Consider the following 27,821-nt stretch of genomic DNA (forward strand, 5'->3'; position numbering starts at 1 on the left):
CTATTTTAGGGCCTCAGTTTCCCCACTCATCACACAGCCAACGCCTGTCTGCAGGGCTGTGCCACGAACGAGAAGGCTTTGTGAACAGAAGTGTAGTGGGCACAAGGACGGAACCGGGAGCAGGCTTCCACAGGAGGGCTCTGAAGAGGTGGGGGGGGGCAGAGGCTGGGACAGGTAAGGCTGGAAACTACTTTCAGCTCCGTTTGCTGAATCATTTTTGGGAGACGCTGGGCCAGAGCTTGAAGCAGAGGCCGAGAAAAGGCTGAGAAGCTAAGCCCTTCACCGCAGCTCGGTCTCTTCCTGAGGAGCTTGATGCTGAACTTGGGAACCAGCAGGGTGCAGTGGCTGAGAACACAGACTCTGGGAGCCAGACTTCCTGGCTTTAAATCCTGACCCGGCCACTGATTAATTGCGTGACCTTGGGAAAGCTGCTTAACTGTTCTGTACAACGGTCTCTTCATCTGGATCATTTGGAACACTACGATAATATCTTTCTCTTAGTTATTAAGGGTATTAAATGAATGCTCGATGCCCTGTAAGCTCGACTGCAGCTTCGACTTAAAGTAGGAAGTCTCTAGACTGACGACTTGGTTATCCCTAGAAAAGAAGGGCTGCTGGAGGACATGGGACAGGAGTCAAGCAACCTGGCTGGTGAGGCTGAACCTGAGAGTAGGGGTCCTGTCTCATCACCTTCACCCCCACCCACCACAGGCCTGGTGCCTGGGAGGCAGGTGGTAAGCAAACGCTTGCTGAATGCCTCTGAATGCAGACTTGGTAGCAGGCAGATTCTTTCTGGCCCTTGATGGTTCACATCAAACCTAAATAAAGGTCACCGCTTCCTGCTGGGAAACCACATCCTGGTGCCCTTCTCCCCTGGGAGTGGAAAGCAAGGGGCAGTGAAACTGGCCTTTTCCTCCCGGGGTGGCAGATTTTTGCCTTGTGGGCCCTTTTCCCTCTAAAGGTCAGCGCAGATATGATAAAAATAAGCTGAGGTTCCCTTGGCAGGAAGGGTGCTGGCAGGGGCTCGAGTTTCGGTGGCTGTACGAGGTGAAGGCAGGTGGCCGGCCAGGCGATGGCAGCGGGGGTGGAAGGATCCATGAGAATCTCCTCCCGGGGCTGACCTGGCTCGGGGCGGGCTCTTCCAGCCCTTCAGCAGGTCTGTTCCCCACCCCAGTCCTCTGGGGACCGCAGGACTGCTCCAAGGGGACAGCCAGTCACCCCCTCCAAGCTCTGCTTCCCCTTTACTCTCACCAAATTGGAAAGAACATGGGCTGCAAAGTCGGACAGACCTCGGCTCAAAACCCCGTCTGCTCCCACCAGCTGTGAATGCCAGTGGTCACACAACCCCTTGGAGCCACACCTTCCCCGAATCCCACCTTCAGACCCTCTGGTTTGGATCCCGACAGAGGTCTGACTCCAAGTCTGGATATAAACAGCTCATGGAAATGCTAACAACACTGTAGACTTTCTTCCATAAAGTATTTGAGGAAACTCAATTTGACTGAAGAAGAAAAATAAATTTAATTTTTGGCTCAGCTTTCTAAACAACGTGATTAAATTATGCCCTCCGCCCTTTTTGCTAAAATTATTTGCATCTGATCAGTTCTTTTCCCTGCAAATTTTCCAAAGCAATTTCTTTCATGCCACTGTTTTTGGTCCATATGCAATTTTTCAGAGGACAGCCCTGACCCTGTGCGGTGAACACCTTGCCTGTCCCTGGTCATCTGTTAGCCTTAGGATGTCGGATTTTCCCATGTGTCAAATACTGTGCCCTCAACTTTATCAAGAAAATGACTCCTCCGTGAAGTTTCGGTCACTGATGTAGTTTTTACTACACGCGCTTCCATTTGCTGTTGGTTCTATTCCCGTCAGTAACTTCTACCAGTCAAAATCACGAATTAGTTAAAAGACAGACAAACAAAATATACTGGGTTCTCTCATTCAGCGGTGGGGGTTGGGCCACCAAGAGGCCTGGGAATCTCAAGCCTCTCAGATGCAGGGGTGGGATGGGTGAAAGGGGGGGAGGGCGATCCTAATCATCATGGGGAAGGAGGGGCCCCAGTGCCTGGAAGTGACTGCCCCCACCCCACCCCAGATCCATCAGATAGAAAGGTCCGCCCTTTGAGACCGGGTCTGCCTCTATCTTGCTGCTAGGTCCAAGTTACCTAGGTAGGTTCTCTGAGCCTTAATTTTAAGGATGGGGCTGGACTAAAGTTCTCATAAGATGGCCAGAACAAGATTTTGTGGCTAAAGGGTAGGTATAGTTGAAGACAACAATGAACTCAGTCAAAAGACCAGAATTCAAGTATGCGACCCTGGGCCAGAAGCACAACTCATCACAGTGTGCCCAGCGCCGAGCTCCAGGCAGGTGATAGATGTGGCTCGCTTGCTCCTTCCCACGCCCCAATGAGGAGGTGCTGTAGTGCCTCTGTCTTATAGGTGAAGAAACTGATGCTCAGATGGCTTGAGAAACTTACACAAATCATGCGGCCGGCAGAGCCGGCCTTGGTCCCAGGGCCAACTGTCTCTTGAACCCACGCTCTTGATTACCAACCACACTGTCCTGCCAGTGTGCCTAGAGGAGCAAAGCCAAACTCAAATGGCTTCCAATGCCTTTGGTGAGCAGGCCCTGCGCTTCCTCTCTAGCTTTCTCTCTGACTACTGTGGAAAGATCCTGACTGTGCCTTCACTGGATACAGACCTTCCAGCTCCTGGCTTCCCCCTCTCCTTCACACCTCTTCCAGGTTTCCTACCCTTCAAAGTTGACTACAAATTGAGTTCCTTCCTTCTGGGAACTTCCTGGTCTGCTGGCCACCTCATGGTCAGTGGTTCTCAACCTGAGGCTGTACCACCCCAAGGGATCAGGTGAAAACAGCTGGGGATGCTTTTGTAGTCACAAGCTAGGGGATGGGCTGGGGACACAACTCCCCTTTGGTAAGCAGGGCTAGGGATGCCAAATGTTTACAACACACGGAGAACTGGCCTGTCCACAACGTTAACAGCAGCACCCCCTGAGGGCCTCCGGCCTAGGTCCTTCATCCCCACAGAACGGACATCAGCACGTGGCAGTCTTAGCAGGCTGGCAGCGAGAAGATGGGCTTCTGGGGTCACCCAGACCTGGATTTGAATCTTGGCTCTGCTGCTTATCCAATGTGTGATCCTAGCCAATTCCTTGATCTCTTTGAGCTTCAGTTTCTGAAGATAACACAGGACTAAAAGCAACAGCTGACCTCATGAAGTGACCTGGCAGATGAGCCCAGGTAATAACGGCAACGACAGTTAAGTCACCGGACACATCAGGTGCCAGATGCTATGCGAAAAGCTTTCCACACGACCCACGAGGAAGGTTCCGTTATTTTCCTCCACGTTCAGGTGAGGAAATTGAGGCCAGAGAGATTAAATACCTGGCCCAAAGCCACAGGGCTATTAAGTAGCAGAGTCTGGATTCAAATTCAGGTAATCAAATTCCAGAGCCTGCACTCTTCTCACTATACTGCCTCTCTCTCACTATGAAATAAGATCACGTGGGAGAAGCCGGGCTCGGTGCTTGGTGCACAACAGCCTACAACACCTGGCAGGTGGCACTGGTATTCCCCACCTCAGCACCGTGACGACTGACATCACGTTACTGCTCACAAATTAACTTTCCCAACAACCGTGCTGGTGGGAAACACCCACTGGATACTCTTATGACTCCTGGTAAGGAAACTGTGTCCCCCAGAGGTTACGGTTCTTGTTCTAGGTCATCCACGGTGTAACACAGGGGAAAGGTGCCCTTGGGTTTTACAGCCAGGATTCAAACCTGGCTCTGAATGACGCCAAAGGTCATGTTCTCATCCAAGACCCTGTACTGGTTCCTGAGAAAGCTGCTTCAAATGTTGCAGAGATGCCTTCTGACCTGATGGTGTGGGACAGGGCCAGGATCCCCAGCACGAAGAAATACATGGACAGCAAGAGGTTGATGTACTCCTGGGAAAATATCTGAGGCAGAAATAAAAAAAGAAACAGGAAGTCAGGGTTGCCAGTGGCTAGGAGGAAACCAGAGTCCCCGCTTCTCTTCTCCAGGCTGGTCTCACCCGCTGGAGTTAGGGAACGGTGTCAGGAAGAATCTCAGGGAGTGCTAGGGGCCTTCTAGCTCCTGTGGCTAAAGAGAAGAAGGGAGGAACCTCAGGTCCCCAGATGCACTCGCAAAGGAGTCTGTACTTTTGGGCTTGGTGGCCCCGCTATCGGGAGACAGGCAATAGATTTGTGCTCAGCGTCCTCGGGTGGGAATCACGGGGGAGGACAGTCTGGAGTGCAGAGTCCCAAGGCAGTCATCTGAACCTCAGAATGCCCTCTTCCAAGTTTCCTTCTCCTTGCCCAAATATCTAGGGAGCCCCCTACGGCGGCCACCAACGCCCCAAGCACACTAGTTACAAGTCACTCGTGCCTGGCTCCATCCTCTACGTTATGTGCTTCTGGATGACTCCTCCCACGGTGAGGGCTGGAAGTTACGACAGCAGGCCCGGACTTCTGCTTCTCGGCCTTACTGTCAAGCTCTCTTTCACCGTGTTCCGAAGCCAGCTGTCACTGTTGTGAATTCAGGAGTCTGGGAAGCCTCTGCCATCTCACTCCATGTTTTCCGCACCCTCTGCTGAGTTTGTTTTTAGGAGGGTTTGTAGCCGTGGTATGGGGCAAAGGGGCACCAGGCACTCGCAAGGAGGCTGTTACGGAATCTGTCTAAACGCCTATCTCCCCTCGCTGCTCCCCTACTTCAAGCCTCGCTTTCATAAGCTCGAGACTCCTGCGCTCACTTCGGCCCTCACCACCCCCGACGGTCACTGCAGACCTTCTCAGCTGCGGCTCATGCCACACTGTTCTCCTTCTACTTGCTGTGGCCACAGTGGCCCTTCTGCGGGGCCTTGTCGGCGCCACAGCCCCGGCACAGTTAGCCAGCCTGTGTACACGCTCTTCTCTCCTCGCCTAGGCCACTCTTCCCTCCTTAGCTCTCAGCTCGGAGCAGCTCTCCTGGGTACAACCACCCCTCATCAATTCAGCTCACATTTACTGATTGCCTACTATGCGCACGGCATCGTGAGAGCCCCTGGGGATACAGCAAGGAATGAGGCATACAAGTCCCTGCCCTCATTGAGTTCATGAGCCAAAGAATCCCAAAAGAAACAAATATGCACTATATTTTGTCAGGGGGTAATGCCGCTCAGAAAAGCAGAGCCGGGCAAGGAGACAGAGAGAAGAGGGGAGAGCTGCTCCTGTAGACAAGTGGCCAGGGAAAGCCTCCCAATGGGAAGATATTTCTGTTGTTCAGGAGGAGAACCTTAACGAAGCAAGAGAGCTGCTGTGAGGATACTGGAGGGCCGGGGGGCGGGCAGGGGAAGCATTTGGGGCAGAGGTGAGGGTGAGTGCAAAGGTCCTGAGGTGGGTACGTTGCTTATGTGTGTGGGGAACAGTGAGGGCCTGTGAGCTTGGAGCCGAAGGAGTAATGGGACGGTGTATCAGGAGATGAAGCTGGGAAGGTAAGAGGGAGAGAAACCCTGCAGTGCCACGAGAAAAACTAGATTCTTCTGGGTGAGGCAGGCTGGTATTGGAGGCTGAGGGCAGGGCTATGACTCGATCTGACGGCGTGAGAGGATCCCATGCTGCTGTGTGGAAGACGGACTCCACAGGGCAAAGGTGGAAGCAGACAGCCTGGTGAGGAGGGCACTGCATAGTCTGGCGGATGGAGGATGGTGCCCTCAGCTGGGGGATGGAGGGAAGGGATGAACAGCAGTCAGATTCCAGATCTGTTCTGGACCGGCAGAAGCGGAGGTGCTGCTATCTGAGATGGGGGGTGCAGGGGTGGGGTGGGGGCAGGAGCAGGTTCCCGCTAGCTAGGCTGGCTTTTCCGTGCTTCCCTGGTGCTACAGACCTTGCCCCTGCGATGCTTCCCGGGACCGTCACTTCACATTTATCGATGTGACTGACTGGTGTCCACCTCCACCAATTAATAAGAAGCTCCTCGAGGGCAGGGATGGGTCAGCTGTTTTTCTCACTCTGGGCCTTGTACATAGCAGGCACTCAATAAATGTTTGCAGAATGAATAGATAAGCAAAGTAGTGGCCTATGATGCGACTAGGAAAAGAAAAGGCCCCATGGACATATTCCATGGCATGTGGGCCGTGTCTTAGAAGATGCGGCATAACCTCTCGGCTGCGTTCCTTTCACGTGGGCCCTTGGCGAAACCTCTCTGGCTGCAACTCTGAGCTACCCAGTGGGTTGACTGTGCGGCCTGTGAATGGTGCACCAGATCTGGCTTTCTTTGTGCTTTAGCTGTTAGAAACTCAGAGCCACACGGGTTTCAGAGTCACTCTGACAAGAGTACAAGTCTTTCAAGTTTAGGGCCTGGGGTCAGGGTGTGGTCCTTACCCAAGGCTTTGTTTTCTCCTGTTTTAATTCTCTCCTTCACCCCAATTTCTTCCTTTACTTTTTTCCTTACACTGTTGGGTATAATTTTTATAAGCTGCCTCAAATAATCAGTTTTGAATGAGGTAAGGAGAAGATAAATTTTAGGATACTGAAAAACGTTACAAACTCTCTCTGTCCCACCCGGCGGGAGAGGAGGAAAGGGGCTGAGGGCTACCACCGTTTGGCAAACCACTCCACAAGCTGCCAGCCCAGAGTTTGGTGAGAATCCGCTGGCTGTGTTGTCCAGCTGCCTCTCAGAAATCTCAGCATGGACCCTCTAGAGACGTGGGCAAGAGGTATGCTGTGTCCTCTGCCACAGGGTAGGCTGGGGCTTACCTACCTGGAGAGGGGGACAGGCTGAGCATCCAGTACTTTAAAGAAAAATGCCCATGCCTTCTGCTGCCAGAAATTTCTCTCAGAGGGAACCTGGCTGAAGGAAAGAATCCTAAGTAGTAAAAACGTTAGAAGGTCTTGAGGCAAGGGCCTGGGTATGTATCCCTGGCACTCAGCACGGCAGAGACTTGAGAATTATCTGCCAAAAGCCAAGTTGGGGGCAATGGGCTGGAGGTAGAGACAGCCACAGAGCGCTCTCAAAAGTATAGGGGCTGGGGCGCCTGAGTGGTTCAGTCGGTTAGGCGTCCGACTTCGGCTCAGGTCACGATCTCACGGTTTGTGAGTTCGAGCCCCGTGTCAGGCTCTGGGCTGACAGCTCGGAGCCTGGAGCCTGCTTCGGGTTCTGTGTCTCCCTCTGTCTGCCCCTCTGCTGATTGGACTCTGTCTGTTGCATTGTCTCAAAAATAAAATAAGAACATTAAAAAAAAAAAAAAAAAAAAAGAAGTATAGAGGGGAGAGAAAACATACAGGGAGATGTACCACACAGTTCTATTTAGGGAAGCTAGACTCTCGACACACACAGATATACTAACACCATACATTTTATAAGAAGACACACATCTGAGGACATAAAGCAAACGCATCAGAGCAGGTGCTGCTCATGGAGAGGGAGATGAGGTGGGAAATGGAGGCGGGCACTAGGGGTGAAGGGGAGCCTGGCACAGACGCATGATCGTGGGCTGTGAACCAAAGCGGGGAATAAATTCAACTCTTCACCCGAGGTCCAGGAAAAAAAAAAAACATCAGTCAATACCTAACGTTATTTGATGCACTCTTATTTTTAAGAGTAAAAACCGGGGTGGCCTCTTCTGTTTAAAGTGAGGGGGATGCTGGAGGTGAGCTGTGGGGAATCTGTTTGTGGGGGTATCCTGAAACCGTTAAGAAGTGCAGTTCTGATCCAACAATGAGGGAGCGATGGAACAGCAAACCGGCGTTAAAAATTATGTTTCTGGGGCGCCTGGGTGGCGCAGTCGGTTAAGCGTCTGACTTCAGCCAGGTCACGATATCGCGGTCCGTGAGTTCGAGCCCCGCGTCGGGCTCTGGGCTGATGGCTCAGAGCCTGGAGCCTGTTTCCGTTTCTGTGTCTCCCTCTCTCTCTGCCCCCCGCCCGTTCATGCTCTGTCTCTCTCTGTCCCCAAAATAAATAAACGTTAAAAAAAAAAAAATTATGTTTCTGACTCACTCACAGACTGGGAAAGAATTCGGATACCGCTCCATGCAGGTGAAAGTACAGGGGAGTCAGCATACTCCTAACTGTTAGAGGCAATGTAAATGAGCGCAGTCTTTTCGGAGGGATCTGGCACTATCTATTCAAATGACAAGTGGAGGTGGTATGTGACCTGCTTCTCCCGCTGCAGATACACTTGAGAATACGGGCCGGGCCAAAATACTGTGCGTGATGTTCACACGGCCCTGCGGTGATAGCCCAGCATTAGATATCCCTCGGGGCCACCTCCGTAAAATACAACCACAAGCAGCTGCTAAAAAGAATGAGGTAGACGTGACTTTTGCTGATACAAAAATATCTCCGTGGTAAGAACCCTTTATCTGACACAGACCTATGCTTCTAAATTTTCGCATAAACGTAGATCTATGCGTATGACTCACAAGACGCTACGCTAGGGAGAAGCTTACGGCTCACTGACATCTTCCCTTAGACTGAAAACAGTGTTTTAAGTGTATTTTTAAAATGTAAATTAGGGGCGCCCGGGTGGCTCAGTCGGTTAAGCGCCTGACTTCGGCTCAGGTCACGATCTCCCAGTCTGTGAGTTCGAGCCCCGCGTGGGGCTCTGTGCTGACAGCTCAGAGCCTGGAGCCTGCTTTGGATTCTGTGTCTCCCTCTTTCTCTGCCCCTCCCGCACTGTTCTCTCGCTCTCAAAAATAAAAACATTTAAAAATGAAAACATGTCTTAAATGTAAATTAAAAGTCCTTCTTGAGGAACTTTCAGTGACCAGGACAAAAGCGCGTGTGACGCAGCACTACCGCAAAACCAAAAGACACACCGCTTCGGTTACAAGAGGACGATTAATTACGTTAAAAGCGTGCGTGTTAAAAGCCTGGAAGGAGACCTGCCCAAATGTTAACAGCGATCATCACCTCTGCGTATTCTTCCCCCTCTTGATATCTTCCCCTCCCTTTAAGTTTTCCGCAGATACCACTGCTTTCACAGTCGGGGTATATTATGTGCTGCGTTAAAAAAAAACATGGAAGCGTAAGAAGAGTTTGAGGTCACGTGAGCGAATGCCCATGACGTCATTAGTGGGGAGGGAAAGCAGCAGCTACGCAAGTGAGTACGCCAGCCGCGCGGCCACAGCGACGGACAACCACGCACCGGGAAGACAGAACAAGGACACACCTCCAAAGGGAATCTGTGATTGTCTCTGGTGGTGGGGTTTTGGATGACTGCTGTTTTCCCCTTTTTACTTTTCTGTGTTTTCCAGGTTTTCAACACTGAGCCTGTGTAACTTTTATTGGGAAAATAAACCTCGGTAAATTAAAAAAAAAAAAAAAAAAAAAAGAAAGAAAAAAAAAAAAAGAAAAAGAAGGCAATTAGTAGGGCAGAGGCGTGGCGGAGACACAAGCTACACACCCCGTCCCAGCATGAACACGACAGTGCAACCAAAACAGCGTCGTGAAAGCAAAACACAAGAGCTACGTGGAGAAGAGAAATAAAGACCATGGGAATGAGTTCCAAACACCGTCAGTGGTTATCTCTATAGAGTCGGTCTAGGGGTGAATGATTAATGGCTTTCCCCCTGCTCTTTATTTTCTACAAATGAACATGCATGTCGCCTGTGATGGGAAAAACAAAACAAAATAAAGTTATCGAAACCAAATGACACACAGGTGGCAAAGGACTTACTTTGAAAAAGAGATAGAGCCCCAAAAGCGTGCAGCTGGCGATGATGGGGAACCGGGCGGCGTCCCGGCTGGTGATAGTCTCAGGCATGTCCGAGGCGTTCTGGAGCAGACAAGAAAGGTGGCTGTGAGCAGGGGTTGTGGTTCGTGCCTCCAAAGGCCACAGCTCATTCACCTCTTTCCCCTCCACGTCTTCCGGACCCAAGACTTGTCCGTGTGACAAAGACGGTCTGGAGCAAGATGGTCTACCCTGCCGTTTTGCCATTGGGGAGATCTGGACCCCGACAGGGACAGTCCAGGGAGGACACGGGGCACATGTGGCCCATCTGGGGAGAAGGGTGACAACGAGAGCAGTGCCAGCATATGATAACCGAGAGAAAAAACCCTGGAAACTGGTAACACTAGAGTAGTCCTAGACCTCATGAGAACTATTCCCAATTTCCTTCTGGATTAGCTCAACAGGATGAATTTTTTATCCAATAGGTATGAGTAGAAACAAATCAACAACAGCCGCGGACACCGTATGTGGGAAGACACCAATGTGCAAGAAGCAAATCTGGACAATACTTAAGGAATCTGACTGGGAAAAGTGAATCTGGTAAGAGTCAAAGCCACAATTAAATCTACAATGGCAGATGCCATAGTTGGCGACAATGCGATTTGGGTGAAGAGATGACAGAGGATAAATATTTACATGAAAAAAAACCCGAATGTAGTCAAAATAATGTCAGTACTTTAAAAATGGAAAAAAATGAAAGTAGAGCAACAGTGCAGCACAGGGACTGTATCAGCTTCATAGAATTCCTGCCAGAAAACGTTCTAATGAAAATCCACCAATAGTAGTAGAATTCTGATTTAAATTTATAGTAAAAAGACACAGAGTCAACAGCTTTCAAGATCATCACGCTCTCCATGCCCTCTCTGCTAGGCAGGATCCTCAGTCCTCAAGGACCTGGCCAATGTCCCTGCCACCAACCTTTCCCAGATTTCCCACCACGCTAAGCCTACTCCCCCCAAGGCAATTCCTATTATATGTGTAATTCTATTTATAACCTAGCTACCTGAAGTCCTAGCAATGCCAGATGAGACTTCTGCCCATGTCAAAGTGAAGTTCTCTTGTCACGATGCCCGAGAGTCCACCATCACCACATCTGTCCTATGAGTAAGGTACCAGCACGCCTGGGACAAGGGATCATGTTCAGCCGTAGAGTCTCATTAATTTTTTGGCTCACAGCTGCCTCTTAAAAACCAACAGGACAAAACATGCTCAAGGGGAAGTTGCCCAGAGAGGGAAGATTTTGGCTCAGGCAGGCCTTCTGCTCAAGGATGGAAGGAAAGTTGCAGGAGGGGAAGGTGAGGGGGGCAGAGAGCAGCAAGCCCGTTAAATGGTTATGAGATGGAGATGGGGGGGCGGGGGAACGGGGATGCACATACACTGTAGGTTTCAGTATACACTGGTCCAGCCTTTTGAGGAGGACGACTTAGCAGTTGCATCAAATTGTAATTTGCACATGTCCAAGGACAGAGAAGGTTCACAGAGCAGGAACCACCTAAAGCTCTTAATCGCAGGTATAAATGTTCACCCTCACTTTTTTGTTAAGAGGAACTTGAAATGAAGTACACAGAGATTCCATTTTTCATCTATCAGAATGGCAAAGGTCCCCATGCTGGCTAACAGGTGGAGCTGGTAAGGCCGTGGGGAAACAGGGCCTGACCCACGGTGCCTTCAGGAGGGTAAATCGGTCTTCCTGCAGAGAGCGTGTTGGCAATATTTGTCAACACCATAAATGCGGATGCCTGGGTAGCTCAGTTGCTTGGTGGTCCAACTGTGGCTTAGGTCATGATCTCACAGTTCGTGAATTCGAGTCCCGCATCGGACTCTACACTGGCAGTGCTGAGCCTGCATGGGATTCTCTCTCTCTCTCAAAATAAATAAGTAAACTAAAAAAAAACCAAAAAAAAAACCCAACAAATGCACATACCTTTGACCAAGCAATTCCACTGCTGGGAATTTTTCCTACAGATAAGTCACACATCTGCAAATGACGCATGTAAAGCATGGCCAAGATATGCAGTGCTCTATTAATAGCTTGCTGGGTGACTGTGGCAAGTCCTTGTTCTCTGAGCCTCAGCTTACCCATCTGTCAAACAGGAGCACAATCTCTAGCTTTATTGACCTCTAAAAGGGCCAAAAGACTTCAACGAAATGAGATGGGATGTGAAATAGCCTGGCAAACTGTAAAGTACCATGACTGTATGAGGAGCCATGATGGTCAGGGAGAGGTGAGTGGGAGGCACTTCACCAAACCCCAACACGCATGACTGAGGTGGGCTAGGCACCGGGCTGGGAGGGAGACCCTCGTCTCCGGAGCCCCCGGGGGCAGCTCTGTTGGGAGGCGGGGAGTGGGGCAGATGAGTGGTACTGACAGAGAGAGGCAGGGCTCTCTCCCTCCTTCTCCCCTGGCCCTAGGTTTCTGCTTTGGGCAGCAGTGTGCTAGGGGGTGCTTGGGAAAATTCCTCCACAAATCCAGAGTATGTCCCGTGTAGCAGGAGCTTAGGCACAAACATAAATTAGACAGCTGCTGATCTCAGAGTTCACAGGCAGGCGGGCCAAGACCCTGCTGTGTAAACAGAATATCACAATACAATGTGACACGTGACAGAGTAAGATGTATACCGGTGTGATACCCAGTACGAGTGCCACATGGTCGAGAGAAGGTTCTGACGTCAGAAAGCCCAGCCCGACTTCCAGTTCTGCCTCTTCTCAGCTGTGAGACCCAGGAATGTCATTTTCTCTCTCAAAGCCTCGATTTGCTCATCCTGTATGAGCTTCAGGATTCTATGACTTTTGCATTGGAAATACTTAGTGTTGTGCCTTGAGCTATCACACAAGCTGTCTAGAGTCTCTGTAAGATGATGATGGTGATGGTGATGGTGGTGGTGGTGGTGTAGAAGGGAATCACATGAAAGCAGGGCAAGGCCCTGAAGGTCAAGCGCAGGGTCTGGTATGGGGCAGGAGCGAGATAAATGCTGAATTGAGGAATCCGCTCTGTGTACAAGGTAGGGAACAAGGCAGAGGGAGCTGCAGGTGCAGAACACATGGGACTCTGGCCTCACCTACAAACCGGGGTTATGGCTCATTTCCACATATTCCTTTTAATTCGGCCCAGTGACTTGGGTGGGGAGAGGCTTAAAATTACTTGATAACAAGCCAAGGTGGGACACATGCTCCACTATACAGAGGAACCTGGTCTCCTTGGTGGGTGACTGTGTAAATACCCATGCTGCAATGCTGGGTCTGAATGGGAGACTGGAAATGTGATAACAACAGTAATAAGCATAACATTTACAGACAGCTCTCTAGATGCCAAGCACTGTTCTAGGTGCTTCATGTGATTTCATCTTCGCAAAAACTCTATGAAGCAGGTATTTTTAAGAGCTCCACTTTACGGATGAGGAAACAGGGGCTCAGGGAGGTGAAGCAACTTGCTTAAGGTCACACAGCTGGTGAGTGGTAGAGCTAGGATTCAAACTGAGGCAGTCTGGTTCTAGTGTGCCGACTCTTAGCTCCTACTTCCTAGATGACCTCTACCTTCCCTACCTGGAAATTCCTGCTGGAAAGCGGTGACAGGATGCTCAGGGGGCCTGTGGCCATAAAACAGTTGACCTTCACCGTTACAAAAATACAAAAGGTTATGAGGATTCTCCATCAGTTCAATGTGGATTTTTAAGCCAGACGCTCTTGTGCAAACACAATAGCTCCCGAAACGCAAAACGTAATTAGAGAGTATGTGTGGGGGGGGGGAAGCTGACACAAATAGGAGAAATAAATTTAGCTTCCAGTGACATTCTGGACGTTCAGTTAGCAGGGCAGAAGCAAAAGTAGTGAGGGAAGACAGATGCCCAACCTCAAGTCATTGGCTCGGCCTGAGCTCTGGGAGTACTGCTTCCAGGCCATGCCCTAGAAATGATCTGGGATTTGTGCACCATTGCGTTCCTCTGACACCCCAGCTGGAGACCCCAGGGTCTCTTCTCCTTTCCACTACACTCACTCACTCACGTCACCACAACTCTGCTTCGTAGGCGTTTCTAGCACTACCCACTCCAATCCTGTGCCCCACTTGAGTCTTCACCACGACCACCTCCCCAGCCTCCTTCCTGTCCTCTCTCCCGCCCATCCCTGACCCTGCCAGGAGCGCTTTCTGAAGCCTGGGCTTGACTGTATCATATGCGTACCTGGCTCAGAAAGCCCTGGAGACTGGACTATCACACAGCCATCACCCAGGAATTGAGGTCACTGCTGGTGGGGGTGTAAAACTTATACAACCTCTATGGTGCAAATGTGGTAAAATCCATCTAAGTCAAACATGCACATAGCCTGTGACCCAGCAGATCAATTAAAAAAAAAAAAATCATCCCACAAACACAGACAAGTGTGAAGTAACAAATGTATTAGATTAATTTCAGCATGGTTTGTAATAGCAAAAGACTGACACCCGTCTGAACGACCAGTGGAGGACTCTAAATCGCACTTGAGCACACATCAGAATTGCCAGGAGGGCTTGTGAAAACAGGCTGCCAGGCCCACCTTCGGTTCTAATTCAGAATCTGCATTTCTATTAAGTTCCCAGGTGATGCTGTCGCTGCTGGTCTAGGAAACCACATTTTGAAAACCAGTGCTCTAAACAAACTGTGGGACACAGGTAGGCTACTATGTAGCTGTTAAAGAACATGACCACTCCGTATGTACTGCCGTTTATACAACAAAGACGGGGGAAAGCATATGCTTATTTATTTGTAAAGGCACGGAATTTGTTGGATGGATAGCTAAGAAACAGGTAAAGGGGGCTGCCTCTGGGGAGGGAAAATGGCTAGCGGGGATGGGTGGGGGGTTTTCACCATGTGCCCCTCTGTGCCTTTGGAAATCTATGCCACGAGCATGCAGTACTCACCCTCCCCACCATAAAATGAGGCAGATCTGCATGTACTGACATAGAAAAATGACCAAGACATAGGGCTAAAGCAGGAAAAAAAAAAAAAAATCAAATTGCAGAGCAGTAAACTGTAAAATCCCACTGTTGTAAAAATAAACCTATGTACGTGTATACACATAGGCACACGCATAATACATTTGTATACACACAGGACAAGTTCTGGAAGATTACACACCAAACAGCTAAGTGGGTTCCTTCGAGGAGTGGCACTGAGGAGGTTCTTCCTTTGTACTTCTGCGCGGCTTTACGAGCGCCAGTGTGTGGTCGCTTTGTTAACTATGAAGATGAACTGCTGTGTTGCCTTCAGGATGCTGTCGCCCAGGAAGGCTGCAGGTTGCCTGAGCATCTTTTTGTCACAGTCTCCCAGCCCCTGCCCCGGCTCACATCACAGTGCTCACTGCCTCCCTGAACACACTCCGCGGTGCCACGCCTCCCTCTCTCCTGTTCCGCCTGCTGAACTTGCGCCCATCCGTGTAAAGGCAGCTGTGCTCTCCCCTGGAAGGCATGTCAGGATTCGGTTTAGGCGGCTGCTCACACATCTGTTTCTCTATGGGGACTAAGCTCCGGGAGGGCAGGTCCTGGCCTTCGTTGTCCCAGCACCCCTGGTACCCAGCCCGGGGCCTGGCACACAGCAGGAGCCCAGTCCAGTTGGCTGAGGGGCTCCTCTGAGTTACAGGCCAAGAGCCTCTGAAGCAATCTGATCCCCAGCTATTGCCGGGGCTGGGATCTGCTCCCTTCTGGGAACACAGGTCTCTGACAGGGATGGGCACCCCTCTCAGGCTGCTCCTCCCATGGCTACTTCTTCCCAACACACTCCTGGATGCTCCACCTTCTTCTCCCCATGATTTCACAATTTGCTCTGCCTGTTATGGACAACTTGGCTCCCGGGAGAACTCTGTCCTCACATGCCCTCTCTCAGCTGGCTTTAAGGTCTAACACTGGTGGGAAATCAAAACTCCTGGGCCCCCACACTAACTTTTCTCTCTCCTTGCCACATGACCAGGGAAACATGAGTCAGTGTAGAAAAAGGGAGCTGTTTGGCTTGTTTTTTTTTTTTTTTCCCTCCCCTAGGCCCAAATGCCACTTGTGTGGGTCTTTGGAGGCACCTGGACTAGATATAGCAACACCTAGTTCTGTCCCTAATTGGCAGAGGGATCATGAGAAGTCATTTCTCTGACTCTCAGTTTCTTTCTCTGTACCGCAGGGAAAATAAAACTGGCTCCATCTGTCCCATTCAGTTGCTGGGAGAAGCAAAGATGGTGAAGGCTCTGTAACTCTCAGAATATCCTAGTTATCGGTGGTGGGTCTGGCTGCCTGCGATTTCATGCGGCTTTCTAACTCCCCTACCCTGCAGGAGACGGTGGCGGAGGTATTTAGAGGCTACGGTGGATCGAAAGCTCCCTTCTATGCACACCCTCTGTGCCTGCCACACCAGACCTTCCACCACCTCCTAAACTGCTTCATACAGCTCCTTACCTGGTTTCCTTTGCCTAGAATGTCTTCTAGCTGAAATTCTACTTCTGCATCAAGGCTCAAGCCCACCTCCGGCACAAAGCCTCTCTGCCCTGCCTCAGGTGTGCTCCAACTTTCTCCCTAAACTCTGCAGCACGACTGTACTGCAATCACATAACTAGTTATTCCTTCTCCATTCAGGCACCTAAAGCCCTTGGTGACAGAGCTCTGACCGATTCATTTTTGCAGCATGCCCCCCCCAACAACAGTGGAGGTTCAGGAAATTCTGTTGTCAGTAACGTGTTTTCTTAAGAGATTAGTGATCCTTGTGGAGAAGACACCAAGGAGAATTACTCAGTTCTGGAAGCCCCTCAGATCAGCTCACGCCATGCCACCTTCACTTTCCTTTGTCCTGGTCTATTTCAGCACACACCCCCCCCCCCGCCCCCTGCCCCCCCACAAGTGTCTGCCCAAAAGGCATGGCAGGGAGGCTGAAAGCCATCTGAACTCTGCTTAGAAGAGGCAGAATGGAAAGGCAGGCAAATGGGGCAACCTAAGCCCTGCCTGACTACTCCCCTTTGGGTTTGTCCACAGAAGGAGCTAACAGCAGGTCCTCTGTCTTGGGGAAGGAAGGTGCCAGCCCTCAAGTTGGGTAATGTTTTGAGAACCCAGGCTCGAGCAGTTTCCGAAGTGGCAGCTGCTTTGTGGACCTGCCCTCTTTGGGTAAGACAGCTTCCGCTTAGGTTCAATTTCAGGTTCGGGCCAGGGAGGAGTTACAGATCAGGAGGGGAGAGGGTGCCAGGAAGTGAGAAGCCACCGGTGTAATGGGCTGGAGAGAGCTTAATATAGGGAAGAAGGGTGAGGGGAGGAAGTTAGGGGGTGGAAGGTGCCAGGGTCCTCTTAGGTATCCAGTGGGACATATATTGAGGAAGGTCAGGAGTGGATCTGGCCTAGTCTCCTAAGAGAGGCCCATAGCGGCTTAGTTCCTCGGCAGGTAAGCCAAAGTTGGTGGAGGGACTGTTTTAGGGAGCACAGGAAGAAAAGCTACTTTGAGGTAGGGTCTGGGTTCAGTCCAGGACAGGTCCAAGGTAGGAGGTGTCTACCAGTCAGGAAGAGCAAACCAGCAAAAGAAGGGTCTATGCCTGGTAAAAAAGAGAAGTGCTATGGTGTCAGGCTCTGAGGGGCTGACAAACCCACTTCCAAGTGGTTTGAGAGGTGATGCAAAAAATTGGGGCCTCAGCTGCGGCTATATCCTTGGGTTAATTTTTTTGAGGCAGGGCAGGGGCCTGATCTGGGCGTTCTAGGAAAGCGCACTGCGGTTCACAGATTCCAGTTAGACAGGTGTCACAGCTTAGGGATGGACCTGGATCCTAGAACTTGCCCTAGAGTGGGTGAGGCAGAGTTCCTAACGGAGGAATGACAAGGGATTGTACCACCCAGTTGTCAGGACCAGCGCCCCATCAGGTACAGATTGGGGTTGACCCAGAGCCCAAGATGAGGTGTCCCATATGGGATGAGCAGCCAGAGCAGAGGGTGCGGCCGATCTTCCTGGGTCCAGTAGGCTCAGAACAATACATGCCTGAGTCGCATGTGAGGCTGACAGTGTTTGCAGCATGATGCGCGGAAAGGGAGGGATGTGTCAGGGTCCGATTGCGGGTAGAAGCCAGTCCCCTATCTGGGAAGGTGTCAGATCCCGGGACACCTAAGGCCAGCTCCCGGATGTGGTGGGGAAGCGGTGGTGATCCAAGCTGGGAAAGGTCAGTGTCCGGGGAGAGGTAGTGTCTGTCCCGTGTAGGGCGGGTGGGGGAAGGATCCGCGTCAGTCACGTCCCGGAGAGGAGGTGGAAAGCGCGCGCGGCTTTGCCTCCGACCCGACCTACCTTGCCGCGGGCGCAGCGCACGGAGCGAAGGGCGCCGAAGAAGATGGGCAGCAGCGCCATGAGCAGGAGGCTGCCGTAGGCCAGCGCGATGCCCTCGGGCGTGGAAGGCGGCCGCGCCGTGCCGTTGGCTGCGCCGCCCGCCTCGGCGCTGCCGTTGTGCGGGTCGCTGAGGGCCGAGTCCATGGCGACGCTGCGCTCGGGGTCCGACTCCAGCTCCGGCCGCCGCAGCAGAGACGCAGACAGGAAGACAGGCGCTGCAGGGAAAAGCCACGTTCCCTTAAAGAAACAGGAAGTGACGTGCCCCGCTTGCCGGCCCGCGCCGCGCACGCGTGCGCGTTCACGTCTCCCCGCCCGCGCGCCCTCTATTGGAAGCGGAGGGCCGGGCGACCAGTTGCTAAGCAACTCGCGAGTGGTCGGGAAAGGAACACTGGACCACTGCGGTGGGCATCCATCCGGAGAGAGAAACCTGAGGACCCCATGCCCCGTTGCTCGCCGGCTTCCTTGATCCCAGGCTGTTCTGCTCCCTACAAGTCCTCATCCGAATAACTGAGAATTTGTTTATGCATGCATCATTCATCCAATATTGAATCTTTGCATCTCTCTTTAAGTATTTGAATATCCCGTTATATGCCAGACGCCGTCCTAGGCTCTGGGCACACAGGGAGAATACGGGCAAAAGTCCGTCCCTATACTCATGAGGGTTGTTGCATTTTTAGTGCAGTGGTAGGGGGAGGTGTTGGGAAGACAATAAATAAAATGAGCAAAATAAAATATGAAGCGTGTAGGATGTTAGTGTGTAGTTGCGTGTTCCATAGCATGTTAAGGGTCATAAATAGTTCATAGATATCTCCCTCTCTAGGAATCTAGTGTACTTCTGCATATGGCTTGGGCGCTTCTGTAGAGTGATTCCCTTCAGTCAGTTCCAGCGGACAAAAGTCAGGTGGTTGGCTCTGTAGATGGACAGCCCTGTGGAGCTTCCAGTGTATGTGTGTCCAGGGCTGAGAAGGTGTGGTAGACGTGATCTGAGTTTGGGTGCAGGCCCATGCTGTCTGGGGCTCCTGGCTATGTTATTGCTGCCCTAGTTAAAAGCTGGAGAAAGTATGTGGCAGACAAACAGAGAAAGCTACACCCCGCAGAAACCTAGCACTGGAGAAACTTTGGGCCAAGTGATGGAGAAAAAGTATGCTCTCCTGGAGCCCAGGAAGCAAGCCAATCTGAAACCAGGAAGGAAGATCCATTCCCCTCCAATGTCCCTTTATTATTATTATTTAAAAAAATGTTTATTTATTTTTGACAGAGAAAGAGAGAGAGACGGAGCATGAGTGGGGAGGGGCAGAGAGAGAGAGAGAGAGAGAATCAGAAACATACTCCAGGCTCTGAGCTGTCAGCACAGAGCCCGATGCGGGGCTTGAACTCACAGACCACGAGATCATGACCTGAGCCGAAGTCAGACGCTCAACTGACTGAGCCACCCAGGCACCCCTCCAATGTCCCTTTAGTACACGGTCCTGAAAAAGCATAACTACGTCAGCTGGAAAAGGAGAAATACTTGCAAGGCCCATATCCATCAACCCAGAGCAGGCAAAAAGAGTGGACTGAGAGCTGAGAGGCAATAAGTTGATAAATGACACAGAGGGTATAAAATCCCATGGCCTGGTCCAAGCTTGACAGGTGGTGAGGTGGGGTTGGAGCATGGGGCTCATGGTGAAGGCAGACAAAGGCAAGGAGTCAGACTATAAGAGTTTGAATGATAGAGTTATTTGCCTAGGACATGCCAGGCACTGTACTAGTAACTGTGTGTGTGTGTGTGTGTGTGTGTGTGTGTGTGTGTTATCTCCACAATACTGGTAGGAGTTGATTGGTCCCAATTTATAGATGAGGAAACTGAGCCTCACTGAGGTAAGCTAAACTAGCCAACCCAGGACACACAGTCAGCATTGGAAAAGCAGACCCTTGAGCTCAGGTCTGTAGGACTCCAAAGCCTTTGCTCTTTGCAATATTCCAGCTACACAAGAGGCTAAGGAGTTTGGACCAGAGTAACTTAGTTTTGGGAGGATGGCGTACAGTTTCAGGCTCTGTTTTTCACTAAGCTGGACCTGACATGAATGGATGGGTGAAGGTGGTGTGCCCAATCAATTCATCCATCAATAATTCAGGCCACAGGATTTGCCCAGCAACCAGGCCTCACGGCTCTGTGCCTCCCCATCTGAGAGTCTGTGACCGGAAGTTGGACACTCCTGTTTCCCGCCAGGCTGAGCACTTGATTTAGTTTGTTCTAAGGCGGATCCGGCCATCTCTCTTCACACTCCAGAGTGGGAGGTTGTGAATGTGACCCAGGGAACTGAGGGCTTGACCCAAGTTCAGAAAGATCCTGTCAAGGCTTCTGGAGGGGTGGATTTCTGGCTTGGAGCAGACCTGTCTTGATATTGTCTGGAGACGGGGATGAGACACTCTGCAGGTGGGTGTCCTGAGGCTTTATCTGCTGAAGCCTGCTGTATGGGGTTACTTTCCCAATTTCTGAACTGACGTCAAGAAAGGAGCCTGTTGAGAGCCTGAGGTAGCTAAATGACCAAATATTTATTCCAGAGAAGGATGTGGTCCCTCTCTCTTGTTCACTTATTACTGTGTTCAGTCACCGTGAATGGGTTTCAGATTTTCTAATTTTTTCCCTCATACATGCCCACACACATACTCACTCACACTTACACACGCTATCAAATATTTAAATATTTCCAGACCCCACAAGCAAAGAGTGTGAATGGATGCTAAAGTTGTTGTGAGAAAGGTTGAGGAGCTATCCATACGGTCTTAAAGTGTCACCTCACAGATTACCTGTTAGCTACAAAAGGTTTCCTTTACAATGGAGTGACAAAATGGGATGGGATGGGACAATATGACAACAGGTGATGTGATGTGTGGGACACATCATCTGGGTGGTCTTCTTGCCAAACATGTTTGACTCCCATCTACTCATGAAGGAACCTCAGAAAATGTCAGAAAAGTACAGACTGTGGAAGGTTCTACAAGACAAGTAGTCTGGACTCTTCAAAAATGTTGGCGCCATGGGGCAAAAATTCTATGGGAGGATTGTTGCTGATGAAAGGAAACAAATGTAATGTACCATTCTTGATTGGTTCCTGGGTCACAACATTTTTTAAAAATTTTTTTTTCAACGTTTATTTATTTTTGGGACAGACAGAGACAGAGCATGAACGGGGGAGGGGCAGAGAGAGAGGGAGACACAGAATGGGAAACAGGCTCCAGGCTCTGAGCCATCAGCCCAGAGCCCGACGCGGGGCTCGAACTCATGGACCGCGAGATCGTGACCTGGCTGAAGTCGGACGCTTAACCGACTGCGCCACCCAGGCGCCCCCCTGGGTCACAACATTTTAAAAATGTTTATTTATTTACTTATTTATTTATTTTGAGAGAGAGGGAGAGACAGAGTGTGAGCAGGGGAGGGGCGGAGAGAGAGGAAGACACAGAATCCGAAGCAGGCTCCAGGCTCTGAGCCGTCAGCACAGAGCCGGACGCGGGGCTCAAACTCACAAACCGCAAGATCGTGAACTGAGCCGAAGCCAGACGCTCAGCCGACTGAGCCACCCAGGCGCCCCTGGGTCACAGCATTTTTAAAAAGGCTGGAAAGGAGGGGCGCCTGGGTGGCGCAGTCGGTTAAGCGTCCGACTTCAGCTCAGGTCACGATCTCGCGGTCCGTGAGTTCGAGCCCCGTGTCGGCCTCTGGGCTGACGGCTCAGAGCCTGGAGCCTGTTTCCGATTCTGTGTCTCCCTCTCTCTCTGCCCCTCCCCCGTTCATGCTCTGTCTCTCTCTGTCCCAAAAATAAATAAACGTTGAAAAAAAAATTAAAAAAAAAAAGGCTGGAAAGGAAAGTTTGAGAGGAGTGGGAAAATTCAAACATGGATTGTTTAGGTGTGATGATTGTCTGGCGATTGTAAGACCTCGCTAATCCAGGTGCGGTGCCCAGGTTAGCCCCATCAGCATCACCTGGGAACCTGGAAGAAATCCAGAATCTCAGCTCCACCCAGACTACTGGATCTCTACCTGATCCACATGCACATTTAGTCTGAAAAGTGCTGGTGTAGGAGAAGCTCCTTATTCTTAGATGGTCTACGTCTGCCCGAGGGCCCAGATAGTCCCATGTTCTTGATCCCTGTAAGAGAATGGGCAGGAAAGCAGTAAAACTCTATAAATGTTTACTGTTCTCAATATCTTCCAAGGCCATGGGGCCTTTACATATATGTGATCCATAAATGTTTGTATATGAATGAGGGAATATATCATTCTCTTCACGTAACCTTCACTTTCTCACCCCACAATCCCTCCGAGCTTGAGTTGAGCGTCAGCTCTGTGTCAGGTTCCAGTATCGGGGAACCCCGAGGAACCCCTGTATCTCTGGCAGAGTAGAGCTGGCAGAAATGCCCCTGGGGTTTCACTAAGATGAAAGAAACAGGGAGAAACACTTTTGGTGCCTCCATACCTCCTTGCCTTAGGGCTGGAATTCTCATTCAGGAAAATCTTTTTTTTTTAATGTTTATTTATTTTTGAGAGAGAGAGAGAGCGAGAGGGAGAGAGACAGAGAGAATGAGCAGGGGAGGTCCAGAGAGAGAGAGGGGGACAGAGGATCTGAAGCAGGGTCTGCCCTGACAGCAGAGAGCCTGATGTGGGGCTCCAACCCATGAACCACGGGATCATGACGTGAGCTGAAGTTGGCCACTCAACCAACCGAACCACCCGGGTGCCCTGGAAAATCTTTTTGGAGGCCCAAATGGCTCATGTGGATTATTTTCAGCTCCATAATCCTAGAGAAATTTTCACGCGGGTCTATCAAGGGACATGCCCAGGGATTTCCAGCAGTGTTTGTTATTTTTCTTGGTAGCAGGAAGTTAGAGCAAACTTAGGTCTGTGTCACTGGGGAAGGATTGACAAAATGTGATGGATGTGTCTTTGGAACGCTAGCCAGCAACAGGAAGCGATCTCAGAGCATGCTCAGCTGGGGTGACGCTGCCTCCTGGTTTGGCGGGGAGTCATGGTATATGCCCTTTGCCCTGGCCTAATTATTATTTATTAAAAATTTTTCAAACATTTATTTAGTTTTGAGAGAGAGAGAGAGTTTGAGCAGGGGAGGGGCAGAGAGAGGCAGAGACACAGAATCTGAAGAGCGTTCTAGGCTCTGAGCTGTCAGCACAGAGTCTGACACGGGCCACAAACCCGCGAGCCGTGAGATCATGACCTGAGCCCAAGTCAGAGGCTCAACCGACTGAACCACCCAGGCAGCCCTCCCCTGGCCTAATTATTAATAGAACTCTTGCACTCTCAAAAGGGTACTTGTTGGGATGATAATGGTTATAGTCAAGTCGTCAAGTAGAAGCAGAACCTGAGATGAGGATTCTTACTTAATAGATTTTTTGAGAGAGAGAGAGAGAGAGAGAGAGAGAGAGAATGTTTGAGCAGAGCAGAGGGGCAGAGGAAGAGTGACAGAATCTTAAGCAAGATCCATACTCAGCACGGAGCCCAGCACGGGGCTCGATCCCATAACCCTGCGATCGTGACCTGAGCTGAGATTTAAGAGTTGGACGCTCGACTGACTGAGCCACCAGACACCCCATTGTTTAAGCGATTTTGAGGGAGAGTGTTTTTAGGGGGACGGGCATGAGGGAATGCAGGAAATAAAAGGCTAAGTGAGGAGGAGGTCTCAGCCAGAGACTTTGTTCTCTGTGACCCCAAGGAGAGCTCTGGGGCATCACAGAATCGTTCCTGCCTTGACCTCTTGTACCCTGTATCTGTCCGTCACTGGCCAAAGTGTAAGAGTCGGGGGTGAGGTACCCTGACTAGTTGGCCCCCGTTTGACCAAGGGCAATTCTCCAGAGAAGGTGGCCATTGCCAGTGGCTTTCAGCCAACACTCCCAACAGCTGGGGGATGGGCCACTATGTCTGTTAAAGGGGATCTGGGTGGGGCACCAAATACATCCCTTATAATCTCCCTAATCTTCATCAACATGTAGAGATCTTTAAAACGTGGAGCTGAGTATGAAGAAATGTGCAACATGATTTCCATAAATCACAAGTCCTTATCCCATAGCAACATTGCAAATCTAACAGGAATATTTGCATATTAAAGAATATACATCTGGGAATGCAAACTGGTGCAGCCACTCTGGAAAGCGGTAGGGAGGTTACTCAAAAAATTAAAAATAGAACTACCCTACAACCCAGCAATTGCACTACTAGGAATTTATCCAAGGGGTATAGGTGTGCTGTTTTGAAGGGGCAAATGCACCCCAATGTTTATAGCAGCGCTATCGACAATAGCCAAAGTATGGAAAGAGCCCAAATGTCCATTGAGGGATGATGAATGGATATATATACACAATGGAGTATTACTCAGCCATCAAAAAGAATGAAATCTTGCCATTTGCAACAACGTGGATGGAACTAGAGGGTATTACCCTAAGCGAAATTAGTCAGTCAGAGAAAGACCAATTTCTTGACTTCACTCACATGAAGACTTTAAGATACAAAACAGAGGGACATAAAGGAAGGGAAGCAAAAATAATATAAAAACAGGGAGGAGGACAAAACATAAGAGACTCTTAAATATGGAGAACAAACAGAGGGTTAAAGGAGGGAGTGTGTGGGGGGGGATGGGCTAAATGGGTAAGGAGCACTAAGGAATCTAATCCTGAAATCATTGTTGCATTATATGCTAACTAATTTGGATGTAAATTAAAAAAAATAGATTATAAAAAAAAACAAACCAAACCCTGGGTCTGAATAAATCCTAAAAAGAAAAGAAAAGAAAAGAGTAGGCATCAAGCACATTAGAATGGTTCCCTATAGAGGGGTGGGAATGAGAGTGGGAACTGGGGATTAAAACAACGACAACGGGGGCGCCGGGTTGGCTCAGTTGGAAGAGCATGTGACTCTTGATCTCGGGGTTGCGAGTTCAAGCCCCACGTTGGGTGTAGAGATTACCAAAAATAAACTTTAAACAACGACAGCAACAACAAAACTCACATAAGTAAAATGAAACAGGGACTTTGCCGGACAGCAGTGAAGACAGTCTGCCACGAAGGAAGGAGTATGTTGAACTCATCCCTCTACTTTGGAGATTCAAGAAAGAAAATACATGGGGCGCCTGCCTGGCTCAGTCGGGAGAGCATGTGCCTCTTGACCTCAGGGTCATGGGTCCAAGCCCCACGTTGGCCATGGAGCCTACTTAAAAAAGAAAGAAAAGACAAGATCTCTGAAGACTTGAAGCAAAGACTCATTTCAGAGTTCTCTTTCTTCTTTGTTGGGTTGGGGACAGAGGTTGGATTTGCAAAAGGAATGAAGTGCCCTTCAGACAGTGAGTCAGGGTTCTTTGGTTTGCAAGGGCTGAAAACCCAGCTGCAAACACTTTGGGCAACGATAGGAATGTTTGGCTCTTGAACAACAAGGAAGAGGTGAATAACCGAACCTGTGGACAGGACGTCAGGGACCGAGCTGGGCCTCAGTTTCCCTCCGAAACCAGGGCACCTGTGCTGCCAGGATTGTCTCTCGGCTCATCTCTGCCCCCTGTCTTTATTCTCTTTCACAGCAAACCTGTGCGTTACAAATGGCATCCCCCATGAGCTGAGCTAACATGTTATGATTTGCCTTCGGAACCCAGAGGCTCCTGGGTTCATGAACCCTCTTGGTTCAGGGTGGTCATGATGTGCCGCCCCACCGTCAGAAGGCCTCTGGGGTGGGTGAGCCTTCCGTTACGTGGTGGGGGTTGGGAGGGTCAGTGAGGATTTCTGTAACCATGGGCCAAGCCATAGGATGTTGGAATGATGAGACATTAGAGTCCTAGCATGTTAGCATCACACTGTACTCAGGGTGAAAGTGTTATCGCCTTGGCATTGGTATTTTTCCCAGGGAAGCAACTGTCTATATGGTTAGCAGGGGAAGACCTTGACAATTCGCACCAGGGGAATGTGAGCCCCCGAGAGCCCTGGCTGGCAAGTGCCAAAGAAACAGAAATAGCAAATCTGCTTTGTGGTAGACATGAACAGGAGGCAGAGAATGAGACAAACAGCAATGAAGGGGAGGATGGAGGAAGGAGAGGAGCCAATGAAAGGACATGAGTCTGGGACACCACGTAGAGAAAGGAGAATTTCCAGCGGTGGGGCGGTGTGTATGCCAGGGATTTCCCCATTGGGCTCCACACTGAGCGGTACGAGGAGCTATGCATTGAGGAGAAAGAATTTTGGCATTAGAGGGTATTATGAGGGCTCTGGCTGCCCAGTGGGAAATGGATTGGCCAGAACAAGGTAAGTAGACCAAAGGAGAGAGGGAAGCGGCTTTGGCTACCGTGGCCTGGTGGAGATGGGGAGCAGTGGGTGTGATTAAGATATACTTAGGAAATTTCTGATTTAGGATTCTATTTAGGAAACGGCATCAACAAGACTCCCTGATGGGGTGTAAGGGAGGAGGCGAAACTGAGGCCTGCATTTCGGAACAGAGTCACTGGATGATAAAGGTGCTGAGATAAAGATGAACTGAGATGGGGGAGATTTGGGAGCCCAGGTGTCCTCTCTTTCCGGTACGGTTTCTTCCAGAGGCAGATGCTCCCGTTGCGCTAGTGCCTCCTTCTGCCAGCAGAGGGCAGACTAGGCCAGTGAACGGACACAGCATAGGCGGCAGGAGGATATCCAGGATGGTCCCAGGGACCCTGACTCTGGAAAAGCCATTCATCGCCTGGCTTATGGAAAAGCAGTAGGTTTGCTCTCAGGCCTAAATCCAGCCTTTGACTTTGAGGCCAGTTCAGACACCGGAGTCTGGGGCTGTCCATGCCCAAAGCTGCTGGTCAATCCAGGCCACATTGTTTCTTCTAGGCCATTTCAACAGCTTCCTCATGCAACTCCTGGAGACCCCCTCTGTATCTTATCTCTTTGCTTGAAACCCTTCAATGGTCCCCCTGCCCTCAAGATAATCGCATGCTCCTTGCTCACCATGGTCTTCAAGGCCCTGAATGCCCTGTCCCTGCCAAGATACTTAGCTCATCCATTATTGCTTTCCTCTTTTGCATTAAACTCTTTTCAGCCTCAGGTCCTTTGCATAAGCTGTTTCTCCTTTCCTGGTCTTCTCTCACTTTGATTCTCTTGGCTAAGCTAACTCCTTCTCATGAGTCTTAGCTTAAATGGTGCCTTACTTTTTTTTTTTTTAATTTAAATTCATGTTAGTTAACATATAGTGCAGTATGGATTTCAGGAGTAGAATTTAGCGATTCATCACTTACACATAACACCCTGTGCTCATCCCAACAAGTGCCCTCCTTCATGCCCATCACCCATTTCGTCCATTCCCCCACCCACCGCCCCTCCAGCAACCCTCAGTTTGTTCTCTATATTTAAGTGTCTCTTATGGTTTGTCTCCCTCTCCGTTTTTATTCTTATTTTATTTTTCTTTCCCTTCACCTATGTTCTTTTTTTTTTAATTCCATATATGAGTGAAATCATATGATATTTATCTTTATCATCCAGTGACTTGTTTCACTTAGCGTAATACAATACTTCCATCCATGTTGTCGCAAATGGCAAGATTTCATTCTTTTTGATCGCCGAGTAATATTCCATTGTATGTATACACACCGCATCTTCTTTACCCATTCATCAGTCGATAATGTTACCTTAAATTCTTTTTTTTTTTTTTTTAATTTTTTTTTTCAACATTTATTTATTTTTGGGACAGAGAGACAGAGCATGAACGGGGGAGGGGCAGAGAGAGAGGGAGACACAGAATCGGAAACAGGCTCCAGGCTCT

General features: G+C 50.0%; 1 protein-coding gene across 9 annotated transcripts in view; it reads right to left on the reverse strand.

The window, feature by feature from the left end:
• The window catches only part of HM13 (histocompatibility minor 13), a 39,271-nt gene extending 20,957 nt beyond the window's left edge, over positions 1-18,314 (reverse strand). For 2 of the 9 annotated variants that reach the window (XR_006300799.1, XM_043602649.1), the window contains exons 1-4: positions 18,020-18,312; positions 9,699-9,797; positions 9,192-9,320; positions 3,899-3,981 (exon numbers count right to left, since the gene is read on the reverse strand). Coding sequence is in view for 5 of the 9 variants with exons in the window: in XM_043602649.1 (XP_043458584.1) it covers positions 3,899-3,981; positions 9,192-9,320; positions 9,699-9,797; positions 18,020-18,202 (494 nt within the window). In the remaining 4 variants the exon portion in view is untranslated. Of the gene's footprint in view, positions 1-3,898; positions 3,982-9,191; positions 9,321-9,698; positions 9,798-18,019 lie in introns of all 9 variants that reach the window. The other 7 variants (XR_006300800.1, XM_043602652.1, XR_006300801.1 and 4 more) reach the window with 5 other exon arrangements.
• Positions 18,315-27,821: the final 9,507 nt, after the last annotated feature.

Source organism: Prionailurus bengalensis, chromosome A3 (genome assembly GCF_016509475.1).
Source record: "Prionailurus bengalensis isolate Pbe53 chromosome A3, Fcat_Pben_1.1_paternal_pri, whole genome shotgun sequence".
Classification (NCBI taxonomy): domain Eukaryota; kingdom Metazoa; phylum Chordata; class Mammalia; order Carnivora; family Felidae; genus Prionailurus; species Prionailurus bengalensis.